The sequence below is a fragment of the Peromyscus maniculatus genome, chromosome 10 (assembly GCF_049852395.1).
Source record: "Peromyscus maniculatus bairdii isolate BWxNUB_F1_BW_parent chromosome 10, HU_Pman_BW_mat_3.1, whole genome shotgun sequence".
Taxonomy (NCBI): domain Eukaryota; kingdom Metazoa; phylum Chordata; class Mammalia; order Rodentia; family Cricetidae; genus Peromyscus; species Peromyscus maniculatus.
Genome location: NC_134861.1, coordinates 92,970,878 through 92,984,388, shown reverse-complemented (window position 1 = coordinate 92,984,388; position 13,511 = coordinate 92,970,878). Strand labels below are relative to the sequence as shown.

At 43.0% G+C, this 13,511-nt stretch overlaps 1 protein-coding gene across 15 annotated transcripts in view; it reads left to right on the top strand.

Annotated features, from left to right (window-relative positions):
- Lin54 (lin-54 DREAM MuvB core complex component) overlaps positions 1 to 13,511 on the top strand; it is a 105,502-nt gene that overhangs the window by 65,782 nt on the left and 26,209 nt on the right. For all 15 annotated transcript variants that reach the window (XM_076546771.1, XM_076546774.1, XM_076546773.1 and 12 more), the window contains exons 6-12: positions 582 to 655; positions 972 to 1,169; positions 4,264 to 4,355; positions 5,017 to 5,088; positions 6,369 to 6,471; positions 6,623 to 6,760; positions 11,427 to 11,629. In XM_076546771.1, the coding sequence (XP_076402886.1) occupies positions 582 to 655; positions 972 to 1,169; positions 4,264 to 4,355; positions 5,017 to 5,088; positions 6,369 to 6,471; positions 6,623 to 6,760; positions 11,427 to 11,629 (880 nt within the window). The remainder of the gene's footprint in view (positions 1 to 581; positions 656 to 971; positions 1,170 to 4,263; positions 4,356 to 5,016; positions 5,089 to 6,368; positions 6,472 to 6,622; positions 6,761 to 11,426; positions 11,630 to 13,511) is intronic.

Sequence of the window (13,511 nt, the reverse complement as noted above, 5' to 3'; positions counted from 1 at the left end):
GGGACATCATATGGGTCATGGGGTCTGCTTTACCTGCTGAGCCATCTTGCCAGCTCAAGAACTCTTTTTGCCCTGTTGTCGATTTTAAATACTGAGTTGTACAAACATGATCTTTTCTCCAGCTTGAATTAAAACACAGAAATTAGGAATAGTAGCATGGAACGGTGTACTTAGCTGAATTTATAAATGGCAGATATTTGCTTGTGTGGTGAGCACAGGCAGAAGGAGTTCCAGCGGGTAGTCCCTCCGCTGGGTGGATTACTCACCTTAGAGTAAGCACCTTGGAAAGGGAACTCCCTTTTTTGTCTGTTTGGTTTTTGTTTGAGACTGGGTCTCTCTATGTAGCCCTGGCTGGCCTGGAACTCATTGTGTAGACCAGGCTAGCCTCCAGTTCACAGAGATCCACCTGCCTCTGCCTCCCAAGGAAGGTAACTAGCTTGATTAAAGATTGTGCAAAATGAGAATCGCGTGGAATGCTTTAAACTGTTTCTTAAGCATGTCTTGAAGGAGAATTATTCTTAAGTGTCTTGAGTACTGTTCTTTGTAAATAAATTGTTCTTTTTTCCTCCCCTTTTAAAAAGCAAAACCAGTGGTTGTTAACACAACCCCCGTTCGGATGTCAGTTCCATTCGTCCCAACTCCGGCCGTTAAACAGGTGAGGATTGCACCGTTTCTCAGTTGTTCCCAAAGGGCAGCTAGAGTTTTAAGTTCAAAGATCAGATTTGGTTATAAGAGGCTGGACATGGGGGCACATGCTTTTAATCCTAGTTCCCAGGAGGCAGAGGCAAGAGGGTCTCTGGCTGTTCAAGGCCAGCCTGGTCTTCAAAAGGAGGTCTAGGCCAGCAGGCTACACAGAGGGGGAAAAAAGATTTATGTGTAGGAAATTTATACTGAATTGAGCAGCTTAATTAATTGATTTTTTTTATTATTTAATCACAAATTTACCTTTAAAAATTTTTTTAATTGTTTAGGTTGTTCCAAAACCAATTAATTCAACTTCACAAATTGTAACTACTAACCAGCCACAGCAACGGCTTATCATGCCGGCCACTCCACTGCCTCAGATCCAGCCCAACCTCACTAACCTGCCACCAGGCACTGTGCTGGCACCGGCTCCGGGAACAGGGAATGTGGGCTATGCGGTGCTTCCGGCTCAGTATGTTACCCAGGTACGTGGGAATGGAGGGCAAATGCTTCAGACTGGCTAGTTGGCGTTAGAATGGCTAGCTCTGCTGTGTTGTAAGGCTAATATAAACATCAGCTCTGTGCTGAAATAGCTCTTCCTAAAAGTGGAAATATTAACTGAACATTTGAGTTTAGTTCTTTGTTTAGAATTTAGAAATATACAGCACAAATAAGATTGGGCAATTTGGGGCTGGAGAGATGGCTCAGTGGTTAAGAGCACTGGCTGCTCTTCCAGTGGACCAGGGTTCAATTCCCAGCAACCACATGGAAGTTCACAGCTGTCTGTAGCTCCAGTTCCAGGGGGTCTGACACCTCACACAGACACAGGCAGGCAAAACATCAATGCACATAAAATCAAATAAATCATTACAAGTTGGGCAATTTGGAACAGCTTGAGAGGGCAAGACTATAGAGTAGAGAGCTAGTTGACATTAAGATGGGTGGTGGTGGTGCATGCTTTGAGTCCCAGCACACGGGAGGCAGAGGCAGGAGGATCTCTGTGAGTTCAGGCTAGCCTGGGCTAGAGAGCAAGTTCCAGTATTGCCAGAGCTACACAGAGAAACCCTATCTTGAAAAACTTAAAAAAAAAAAAAAAAAAGAAAAAGAAAAAGAGTTAACATTAAAAATCAGAATCCTAGTGATTTAGGAAAACTTGTGCCCACACTAATGTTCATCTGCACATACCCTTGAAAATAAGCTGAAATTCACATTTCTTGGGGACTTCTTTTGAGACACTCGAGCCTAGGCTGGCCTGGAATTCACCATGCCTCCACCTTCAGTGTGCTGGGATGGGGGGATAGGCATGAGCCACTGTTTTCAACAAAGGTTTCATATCTTAGAGAGAGAGAGAGAGAGAGAGAGAGAGAGAGAGAGAGAGAGAGAGAGAGAGAGAAGAGAGGTGTGCATGCATGAGGGGCACATGTCTGCAGTTAAGTATGTGTATCACATGTGTGTGCTCACGTGTTCAGGCCAGAAGCCTGTGTTTTCCTCCATCCCTCTCCACCTTATATATTGAGGCATGGTCTCTGACTTAAACTCAGAATGTGGCAGATCGCCTAATATAGCTGGCCAGCTGGGGTCCTGCCTCCACCTTCCAAGCACAGTAATTTTGGTTGGGTATAGATGTAATTTTGAATAGTTTTATTAAATAAGAAACACAGAGCCAAATGCAGAGTTAAAAGCCTAAAAAGTCAGAGCAGCAGCCAAGGGCTAAGACCAAGACCACTTTCTTACCCCTCGCTGTCACTGCCGTCCTTCCCCTGAGAAAGAGACCTACTTCCTCTGTGTCTGTCTTTTTATTGACTTTCTGTTCTGCCTTCTCATTGGTTGTAAACCTAACCACATGACCTCCTCATTACTGCCTCTCTATAGAGACCTCCAGGTCTATATGGTTGGTATTGAGATTAAAGGCGTGTGTCTCCATGCTGGTGGTGTCCTTGAACACACAGAGATCTGCCTGTCATGTGGTCAGGATTAAGGGCATGTGCTACCACTGCCAGACTTCTGCTATGGCTTGCTATTATCTCTGACCCCCAGGCAACTTTATTTATTAACATACAAATAAAATCACATTTCAGCACAAATAAAATATCACCATACTTGGGTTACCACAACTGCTGGGCATTTACATGGGTGCTGGGGATCCAGACTCTGATCCTCTCTTCTTGTTTGTTTGGGTTTTTGTTGTTGTTGAGACAGGGTTTGTCTTAGTTAGGGTTCTCTTGCTATGAAGAGACACCATGACCACAGCAACTGTTATAAAGGAAAACATTTAATTGAGTGGCTTACAGTTCAGAGGTCCAGTCCATTATCATCATGGCAGGACATGGCAGCATGCAGGCAGACATGGTGCTGGAGAAGGAACTGAGAGTCCTACATCTTGATCCAGCGGCAACAGGAAGTGAACTGGTGGAGCTTGAGCAAAGGAGACCTCAAAGCCCACCCCCACAGTGACATACTTCCTCCAATAAGGCCACACCTCCTAATAATGCCACTCCTTATGAGCTTATGGGGGCCAATTGCATTCAAACTACCACAGCATTTCTCTGTGTATCCCTGGCTGTCCTGGAATTTGCTCTGTAGACCAGGCTGGCCTCGAACTCACAGAGATCCGCTTGGTTTTGCCTCCCAAGTGCTGGGATTAAAGGCGTGCGCCACCAAGTCTTGGTCCTCTCTCTTGTATGGCAAGCACTTTGCCCACTGAGCCATCTCTGCCCCAAGATGTCATATTTTAGTGATTTGTTCCTGCTCTCTTCCCCTTCTTTGGAATGGAAGCCATGTATTACCTCTTGTCAAGTTGGGTTGGGAGTGCTGGTGACAGGAAACAGATGCAGATGGAGCTTTCCTCTGCTGTGTCTGGATCAAGCCAATGAGCACTGTGTTCCAAACTGTTGAATTGATGAGTTCTGATCACAAGACAATGAAAACCCACATGTGTTCTTTGCTATTTACTATATTTTGTGTGGCTATGGTTTTCAAAAGTTCAGTATTTTTTCCATGACATTTCGTATGCTTACACAGCCTTGCAGAATAGAAGTTGTGCATGGACGGCCCCTTTTTATTGTTTGTAATGTGATGAGTAATACAGTGCCTATCTTATAAGTTAGGACATGTTATTTCAGTACTTGTAGGATGTTCACCTAGAATTTCCTATAATCCTGACAGAGTCTTTTGTTTTTTTTATTTTTTTATTTTTTTTGGATTTTCGAGACAGGGTTTCTCTGCGTAGCTTTGCGCCTTTCCTGGAGCTCACTTGGTAGCCCAGGCTGGCCTCGAACTCACAGAGATCCGCCTGGCTCTGCCTCCCGAGTGCTGGGATTAAAGGCGTGCGCCACCACCGCCCGGCGACAGAGTCTTTTGTGAAGTATTTTTTTTTAATATCTGTAACATTCAATGCTGTAAAACAGTCATGCATTTTCACTAGTATTAGTTGAGGTCTTTGGAAACACACCATGAGGCTTATATGAAATCCCCCATTGTTTTTCCTTTTTTGAGTAGACCTACTTCTTACTCATTGTTATGCCTGAGAGTGCTATCCATTTTTGCAAATATTATATGAATTTATTTCTTTGCCAATAGTTGCAGCAGTCTTCATATGTATCTATAGCAAGCAACTCTAATTTTACTGGAACATCTGGTATCCAGACACAGGCAAGGCTTCCATTTAATGGGTGAGTACTTTTTAAATATGTAAATTCAGTTACTAAGTCAGTTTAAGTGCAGCATTAATAGATTTACTCCAAATATGTTGCATTTGATTTTCCCTTTAAAGCTGTGTATTTGTCTAAAGGACTCTGTTTTGAAATACTTCAAGTGGACAAGTGTGGAGAGCATCAGTGAGGACGCCCTATGGCTTTGCCAGTTTTACCATGTTTTCCCACTCACTCTGAACATTGTAGAGCGATGTTACCTGTTGTTTTTCACTGGGTTAAGCTTCGGCTTTTTGTCATTGTTGAGCTGTTGGTTGCTGCTTTGCTCTAGCAGCTTGTGAGCAGTGTGGAGTTAGTCAGAGGGGTCAGTCCATCCCTGCTGCCCCGTCCTTCCACACACCAGCTTCTCCTTCCTGCTTTCCTTTCATAAGTAAACCCGAGGAGCTTTGGGGCTGTTTTCAACCTCTGTTCCTTTAGAGGAAAGAATGTGTGTCACGTATTCTTGACAAGCAGTTGTTGATCATATTTTTAAAATTGTAAATGGAACAATCTAGTAAAATTTTGCTAGAAATGGATGCATCTGTTTGTTTTACTTTAGGAGGAATTTATAGATTGAAGTTGTTTCTAATTTTAAGTAACTATTTTAATTAATTGAAATTATTTTTTTTGTGTCTCTGGATAGCATAATCCCATCAGAGTCTGCCAGTCGGCCCAGAAAACCCTGTAATTGTACAAAGTCACTGTGTTTGAAATTGTGAGTAATTTATTATTCTTTGCTTGCTTGATACACCTAGAAATGTTCTTAAAATTAAATGAAGTTAGTTGGGCATGGTAGTACAAGCCACATAATCCTAGCACTTGACAATGGAATCAGAAGGATCCTCAGCTACATAGTGAGCTGGAGACTAGCCTGAACTACATGGAACCCTGTAAGTAGTTAGATGACAGATAGATAGATGGATGATAGATGGAGAGATCTAAATAAACTTAAATTTGAATGGTTGAACACATGCTGTAGCATAAAAACTATCCTTCCATTGATTCAGAAGAAGATAATCCGGGCATGGTGGCCTATGCCTCTAATCCTGGCACTGAGGAGACTGTGGCAGGAGGATGGACAGGAAGTTCAGGATCATCCTGACCTATCTGTGGTAGTGAGTGTGGGACAGCCTAGACCATAGTGTAAGACTCTGTCTGTAAAAACAACAAACAAAAACAGAAGAAAATAATGTTAGAGTTTTCCATACATGAACGAGTAGGGCCTAGGGACCCAGCAAAATAAGACCTAGGTTATGTCTCATTATTAACAAGTTTGGTCTTGTTTATAACCTCATGTGGTCCCCCAGCTAGGAAGTACTGTAGTTTTAAAGTCACTGAGTGAAGGCCTGAGAGTTGGCTCAGTAGTTAAGAGCAGTAGTTGCTCTTGCACAAGCCCAGCACCCAAATAGGTGCTCACAATCACCTGTAACTTCAATCACAGGGTATCTGACACCCTCTTCTGACCTCCATGGGCACCAGGCACACACATACATGCAGGCAAAACACTCAAACACATAAAATAAATAAAAAGCAAACAAGTTAATTAGATAATTAATTTTCTCATTAGGATTAAACTAAAAGATCTGACATGAGCAAGTTCAGTAAAATGTACTGGTTCTATTGGAGATTTGGGATCCCAGCAGCACTACTCCAGTGCCTGCGAGGCTGTAGTAAGAATGAAGCCAGTCTCCTTTTGCTCAGGACTTTGAAATAACTCACTTTAGGGCACATCAAATCACATAGCTCTTGTGTTGGCATCTGTTAGTTGGACTAGGTTTTTGGGATGAAATTCCAGGAGTTGGTGGCTCAGACTTTGAGCTCTCATATGTAATTGACAATCTGTATGTGCAGTTGTTAATCCTGTGTCTAAGGAGCTCTGAGTCCATTCCTAAAATGTAAGACATTTATCACAGAGGTAGAAGGTATGTGTATGTATAATTATTTTCTATTTTATTTAAAATGACTTTTTAATCTTATACTGATTTTTATCTTCAGATACTGTGATTGCTTTGCAAATGGTGAGTTTTGCAACAACTGCAATTGTACCAATTGTTACAACAATTTGGAACATGAAAATGAAAGACAAAAAGCAATAAAGGTGATTCTTTTTATTTAACTTACAAAAATCTCCTGTTACCTCTTTTTAAAGAACTCAGTTGTTTTACAAAGGTAAATACTACTTCTTTACTTTTGAAATATTTAAATTGAATCTATGGTTTAACCTCCGTTGGTGTTTGTTTGTTCCAAAGGCATGCCTTGATAGAAATCCGGAAGCCTTCAAGCCGAAGATAGGGAAGGGAAAGGAGGGAGAGTCTGACCGGCGGCACAGCAAAGGGTGTAATTGCAAACGGTCAGGATGTCTGAAAAACTACTGTGAGTGCTACGAGGTAAGACGCTGCTGGTGGAGGTCATCCAGCCGCCTTTCGGAAATGTTACTTCAGGACTGGCTAACCAGTGTGCTGTTAGAATTGTAAACATGCAGTTAGTGCAGGGCCCTTGGAGGAAAGGCTGGCACCTTCCAGGCAGGGCTTGAGAAGAGCCGTTCCTTAGACTCATCATTCCAGATGGGGGTCGCTTTCATTATCTGAGCTACAAGTCTGACTTAATTAATGGTCGTTACTCGAGTGTGTGAATCAGAATACCAGTATACTAATTTCTCACTTAAAATGGTAGCATCGCCACAGAGAACTTCTGGACCACGTACAGTACTACCCAGCTCCCTCCATGGACTTCTTAGATATGTATGGACACCAAGTCGCCTGCATTCTGGGTAACCCTGACATCAAAGGTTGTCCTGACTAATTAACTAGGCCCTTGAGGAGGACTGCTCTTCAGGAGGGAGCACATGACTTGTTGTAGTTGGGTTACCATTTACCATGAGCTCACTGGATCCCTGCTCACTACTTCCATGATGCTTGTCCAGCTGGGTTTGTTTCTGGACCTGCTGTTTTCTCTCTCTGGAGAATGTGTTTGCTGCTCTGTCTTTACAGATCACGTGTAAAATCATCTGCTTCTTGCTTCAGACAGAGTCTTTTTGTTTTGTTTTGTTTTTTTCAAGGCAGGGTTTCTCTGTGTAGCTTTGCTCCTTGCCTGGAACTCACTCTGTAGACCAGGCTGGCCTCGAACTCACAGAGATCCGCCTGTCTCTGCCTCCTAAGTGCTGGGATTAAAGGCGTGCGCCACCACCGCCTGGCCAGACAGGGTCTTAAACTTATTTATTTTCAAAGCTTAAGTGTAACAGTCTGCCTGTGCCTGATATTAACCCTTTGCTTGAGTCCTTCCTATAGTTAGCTCTTCTATATTTTCAGTCTTCCAAATGTCATTTTCAAAGGGGAACTCCCCTCACCCCCAGTCTTGACAGAAAGCCTAGCCTTTCATTTGGCAAAGTCACACAACTAATGGGTATACCCTTCCTTCGAAAATACCTCCTGCATTCCCATTACTTTCTCCCGTATAAAACTAACCACCATATTAAGGTTTTGTGTGCTGTGTTCTTTGTGAATTTACTATTTAAAAAGTCAAGTGCTGGTTGGTACAACGTAAAGGTAGAGCACTTGCCCAGAATGTACAAGTCCAGCTTGTATGTATTTATCGAAAATGAATAATGTAATCAAAAGGTCAGTTTCTCTCAAGGTAGGAACTAGTGTGTTCATCCCACAGTCAATTGAAGTGGAAAGCATAGGACCTTTTTAATTCTGTGACTTCTTGAAATCCAGCAAGCCAGTTTTCCAGCCAATGCTAGAATATTTTTGCTTTTTCATTGGACTAACTCATAAAACATTTGGCTTGTGTATATAAACCATGGCATAGAAAACTTGGAGTGAATATGTATGAAACAAGTGGACCGTTTTGGATTTGAAAGCCATTAGAGCAAATCTACAGAAAGAAGAGAAGACAGGCTTTGCTCTAAAGCGAAGTCCGAGGGCACAGTCGTTTGTGTCTATGGCACAGAGCAGTCAGGACAAGCTCACTCATGTGAACCTCACAGTATGTGAACGTAATCATTCAGTTGAGCTGGTAACCGGCTATAGATTAGTAGAAGTAGAAAAAACAGTGGGGTGGTTAGAAAGTGTTAGCAACTATATCCGGACAGACACTCTGCTTAACAACTGATTTGTCATTCTAAAACTCATTTACAAAAAGAACAGGAAAATGAAGAAAAAGGAATATATCAAGTAATGAATAGCAGTGGTTAATTGGCCAGTTGGATTGGTGATGTTTTCAGCAGTTTGAGGTTTTTGTTGATACCTTGACATGCAGTTGAATTGGTTTTTGGTCCTGTTGGTTTACCTCTGGACAACACATTCAAGTTTATCTCACCTGTCCTCAAGGATTATTTGATTATGTGTGACTCTGCATGCTGTTTAAATACTTCTGCTCTTTCTTGTGTTACCCAGCTCTGCTCTGACTTCTGGGGAGGCAGAGTTAACAAAGCTAAATAGATAACATACTGTTTTCCCATTGGCACAGCGGCTGCACCTGAACCTACTGCTGTTTCAGCCAGTGCTTGCGCCTCTGCAGTTACTGGCCACTTCTCAAGCAGCTGCCCAGGACTTTTACATCCTGCAGGATCCACCTCTGCCGCTGCCACCATCTGTAGTTTTTCACTAAATACCAGTAAGACTGGAGAGTCAGAGGGTGGGGTGAAAACCTGCTAGCTCAGAGAGCGTAAGGAGCAACCAGCTGACCTTCCCTCTTCAACAGTGTCTCGGAAAGAAAGCATCCTAGTGCTCTGCCAAACCAAAAAAGATTGCCACGCTCGATCCCTCCCTACCACTTCTGTGTGTCTCTCTGTCCATCTTCCAAACTCCCTGTGGCTCTCTATGATTACTTTCTGTCAACAAGTTTCTGAGCCAGCAACTAGTGAGCCTTCTCACCAAAGGTTGATTTTATTTAATTAATGCAAATGCAACTTGGGGTTCACAGTGTGATTGAATATCCCACAACAGCATATTGTTATAATTTCTTTCCTGAGCTCTGACCCTGTCTCCAAAAAATAAAAAAGGGAGGCTGGGTGGATGTGGTGGCACACATCTTTAATCACAGCAACTGGGAGGCAGAGGCAGATGGCTTTCTAGAAACTCAGCACCAGCCTGCTTTATATTACTTCCAGGCCAGCCAGAGATACATAGTGAGGCCTGTCTCCCAAAAATCAACCAAGAAACAAAAGCCCTAAGTCAGCAAAAGATAGGGAACTCCAGTTCTAGGCAGTCTAGTGCCCTCTTCTGGCCTCTTCAGACATCAGGAATGCACAGGGTACATATACATCCATCCATTCTGGCAAAACTCATACACACTATTTGAGACAGAGTTTCTCTGTGTAACAACCCTAGTTGTCCTGTAACTTGCTTTGTAGACCAGGCTGGGCTCCAACTCACAGAGCTCCACCTGCCTCTGCCTCCTGAGTGCTGGGATTAAGGCTTGCGCCACCACTGCCCGGCTGTGCTTTGCTGTTTACACCTTCCTCATCACATTGGAAGCCCAGAATGGTGGCACACGCCTTAATCCCAGTACTCAGGAGGCAGAGGCAGGCGGATCTTTGTGAGTTCAAGAACAGCCTGATTTACAGAGTGCGTTCCAGGACACCCATAGCTATGTAGAGAGACCCTGTATCAAAAATAATCAAAAAAATTATTTTGGATAATAGTACAAAGAGTTATAGTGCCTGTATTGGTGGAAATACTGGAAAGCCTTAATGTACACATTGGTGGTGAGGTGTGAGAATCAACCTCACTACTTCACTTACAGGACACATATGCTTTGACCTAGAGTCTAGTCTAAAAAATCTAGTTCAGCCGGGCGGTGGTGGCGCACGCCTTTAATCCCAGCACTCGGGAGGCAGAGCCAGGCGGATCTCTGTGAGTTCGAGGCCAGCCTGGGCTACCAAGTGAGTTCCAGGAAAGGCGCAAAGCTACACAGAGAAACCCTGTCTCGAAAAACCAAAAAAAAAAGAAAAAAAAAAAATCTAGTTCAGAGAACAAACAAAGAAATATATAAATGCCAACCCTTTTTATGAATTGCTTTGTTCCCCAAGAACTGTAAACAAACACCCACTAGGGGATGAATGACCCCAAACCATGGCACATCACGCCAGGGCCAGCCCTGTGGGTGGCTTGGAGGGGACGGAGTTGTGAAGTTAAGGAAAGGAGGTGCAGCAGAGTGGGCAGTGACTTTGTAAGACAAGCGGAGAGAGAGTTCTGTATTCGTCAGCTGCTCTTTGCACCAAAGGTTTGGGTTTTCGGGCTTATTTATTTGTGTGTGTGTGTGTGTGTGTGTGTGTGTGTGTGTGTGTGTGTGTGTGTGTGTGTGTGTGTTTGTGTTTTAAGTGGTTTCATGTAGCCTAGGCTGGCCTTCAACCACTACATAGCTCAAGCTGGCCTTGAACTACTATCATCCTGCTTCTGTTTTCCAAGTGCTAAGTTTACAGATGTGGGCCATTACCTAGCTTCAGTCACTGTCTTTATGTAAATATACTTTGTATTTTTACAGAGGGGAACATACTGGTTTATGGTTTTGGATTGTCCAAGGGCTTGAGACTGAGCGAAGGAGGAAAAACCAATGCATGAAACCTCCCTTTTCTCCTTTTGTCCTTTTGAGATAAGCTCTCATACTTGTAGCCTAGGCTGGCCTCAAATTCATGAGAGTCTTTGTGCCTCATCTGACCAAGCCCAGGCATGAAATCCTTTAATGTGAAATTGTGAGTTTATCTACCTAAGTGTGAGGTCACTGGTGTGTTAATGGTGATGATCGAGGTTGGATTCTTAGTGACCTTTTAAAAATGTTTTCATGTGTTACTTATATTCATTCTGAAGAAAATATTATTCCTATTTGTAGTCAGAGTGGATGAGAGCTGGAAGGCCTGGAGTGAAGCAGTGTTCTCAGCTAATCCTTGATTCATCCACAGACACAGCCTTTGTTAGCAGAGCATACATACTTCCATCGAAGCTTACCTCAGCTGACAAGATAGTGCCAGTACTTTCCTGTTGCGGAACAACCTACTTACAGCAATTTTCTGCTTTTGATTTGGAAACTTCCCTTTTGTAAATCTTTCAGGCTAAAATAATGTGTTCCTCAATCTGCAAATGCATTGGCTGTAAGAACTTTGAAGAAAGCCCAGAACGGAAGACCTTGATGCACTTAGCAGATGCTGCTGAAGTGAGGGTCCAGCAGCAGACGGCAGCCAAGACCAAGCTATCCTCTCAGATCTCAGACTTGCTGACGAGGCCGACCCCAGCTCTGAACAGTGGAGGAGGAAAGTGAGTCAATACTTCTCAAAGCCTTTTTATCTGGTTCTCAGACGGTCATTTTTAGTAAGGTTTCTTTGTAGGGAGACAAGGTTAAATTCGGACTCTGTGCTGTTGTCAACCTGAATTTTCCATTTCCCTCCGCCTTTCTTCCCTCTTAAGTGAGGTGAAGAGAAAGCATGGTCAGAGTCTGTGCTGTTGTACAGTGCACAGAAGGGTTGTCGTTTGCCATGGCTCTTAACTGATCTCTGCTGACTTGAGGTAAGTATGCGATCTGAGGAACTCTGAAGAAAGCCAGTGTTTGTACTTCTTTCCTTGTTCCTCTTCACTTCCTTAGTTCTCGGGACGAGTCTGTGTTCTTAGACTTTCCCACCCTGCACTGGAACAGTGTAGTCTCATTATTTTCTGTTTCACTGGACTCTGAACTCTGGAGTAGAGACAATGATTAGTCAGACAGGAGGCACAGCTGCTCAGGAGCTGAGGCAGGAAGCAGTGGAGTTCCAGGCCAGCCTGTGCAACAGCGCAAGACCTCATCTCAGAACAGCCGAGCATGGTGGTGGCGCACACCTTTAATCCCAGCACTCGGGAGGCAGAGGCAGGTGGATCTCTGTGAGTTCGAGGCCAGCCTGGTCTACGGAGTGAGTTTCAGGAAAGGCTCCAAAGCTACACAGAGAAACCCTGTATTAAAAAATAAGAAGGAGCTGGAGAGATGGCTCAGAGGTTAAGAGCACTGGCTGTTCTTCCAGAGGTCCTGAGTTCAATTCCCAGCAACCACATGGTGGCTCACAACCATCTGTAATGGGATCTGGTGCCCTCTTCTGGCCTGCAGGCTGAACACTCACTGTATACATGATAAATAAATAAAATCTTTAAAAAAAAAAAAGAAAGAAAGAAAGAAAGAAAGAAAGAAAGAAAGAAAGAAAGAAAGAAAGAAAGAAAGAAAGAAAGAAAGAAAGAAGAAAAAGAACAAAAATAGGTAGACCTGTGTTTTCTATCTTAGTTACTTCTTAGTTGGTGGAAAAAGCACTCTATGTCTCTGGTTTCAGCTTTCTGGTAACTGTAGGAAGCATTTCTATTGCCAGTGATTTTCAAGGTCTGCTGTTAACACAGTCATTTGGACTTGGATTTCTACTAGTCAGTGTATTAGAGATTTATTTGAGAAATTATTAAGAGAATGAATCTTGTAAATGATCTATTACAGAGGTTTTCAACATGTAGGTGGTGACCTCTTTGAGAACCTTTTCACAGGGGTCACCTAAGACCATCCTGCATATCAAATATTTACATTACAATACATAACAGTGGCAAAATTGCAGTTATCAAGTAGCAACAAAAATAATTTTATGATTGGGGGTCACCACACCATGAGGGACTGTACTAAAGAAAGGGTCATAGCATTTGGAAGGTTGAGAACTGACCTATTAAATACTTATGTTAAAGAAAGTTTCAATATTTGTAACAGTGAGGTGCTTTTTTGGTATAAAATTGTTTGATTATTAGGTTTTTTCCTTTTGTTTTAATTTTTAGAGACAGGATCTTACTATGTAACCCATACTAGACTTGAAATTTGTAATCCTTCCATCTCAGCCTCCTGAGTGCCAGGGTTACACACTGTGCTTCCACACCCAACTTGTGTGTGTGTGTGTGTGTGTGTGTGTGTGTGTGTGTGTGTGTGTGAGAGAGAGAGAGAGAGAGAGAGAGAGAGAGAGAGAGAGAGAGAGAGAGAGAGAGAGAGAGATCAGAGAACTCTGGAGTGGGTTCTTCCTTTTACCTTTTATGCCCAGGGATAAAACTCTGGTTGTCAGACTGGCCATCACCCCAGCCTCTTAGAACGGAAGTATCATTTACAAAACTTTCTTGACTGAAGTATGTAAAAAGGGGCAGATACCTAATT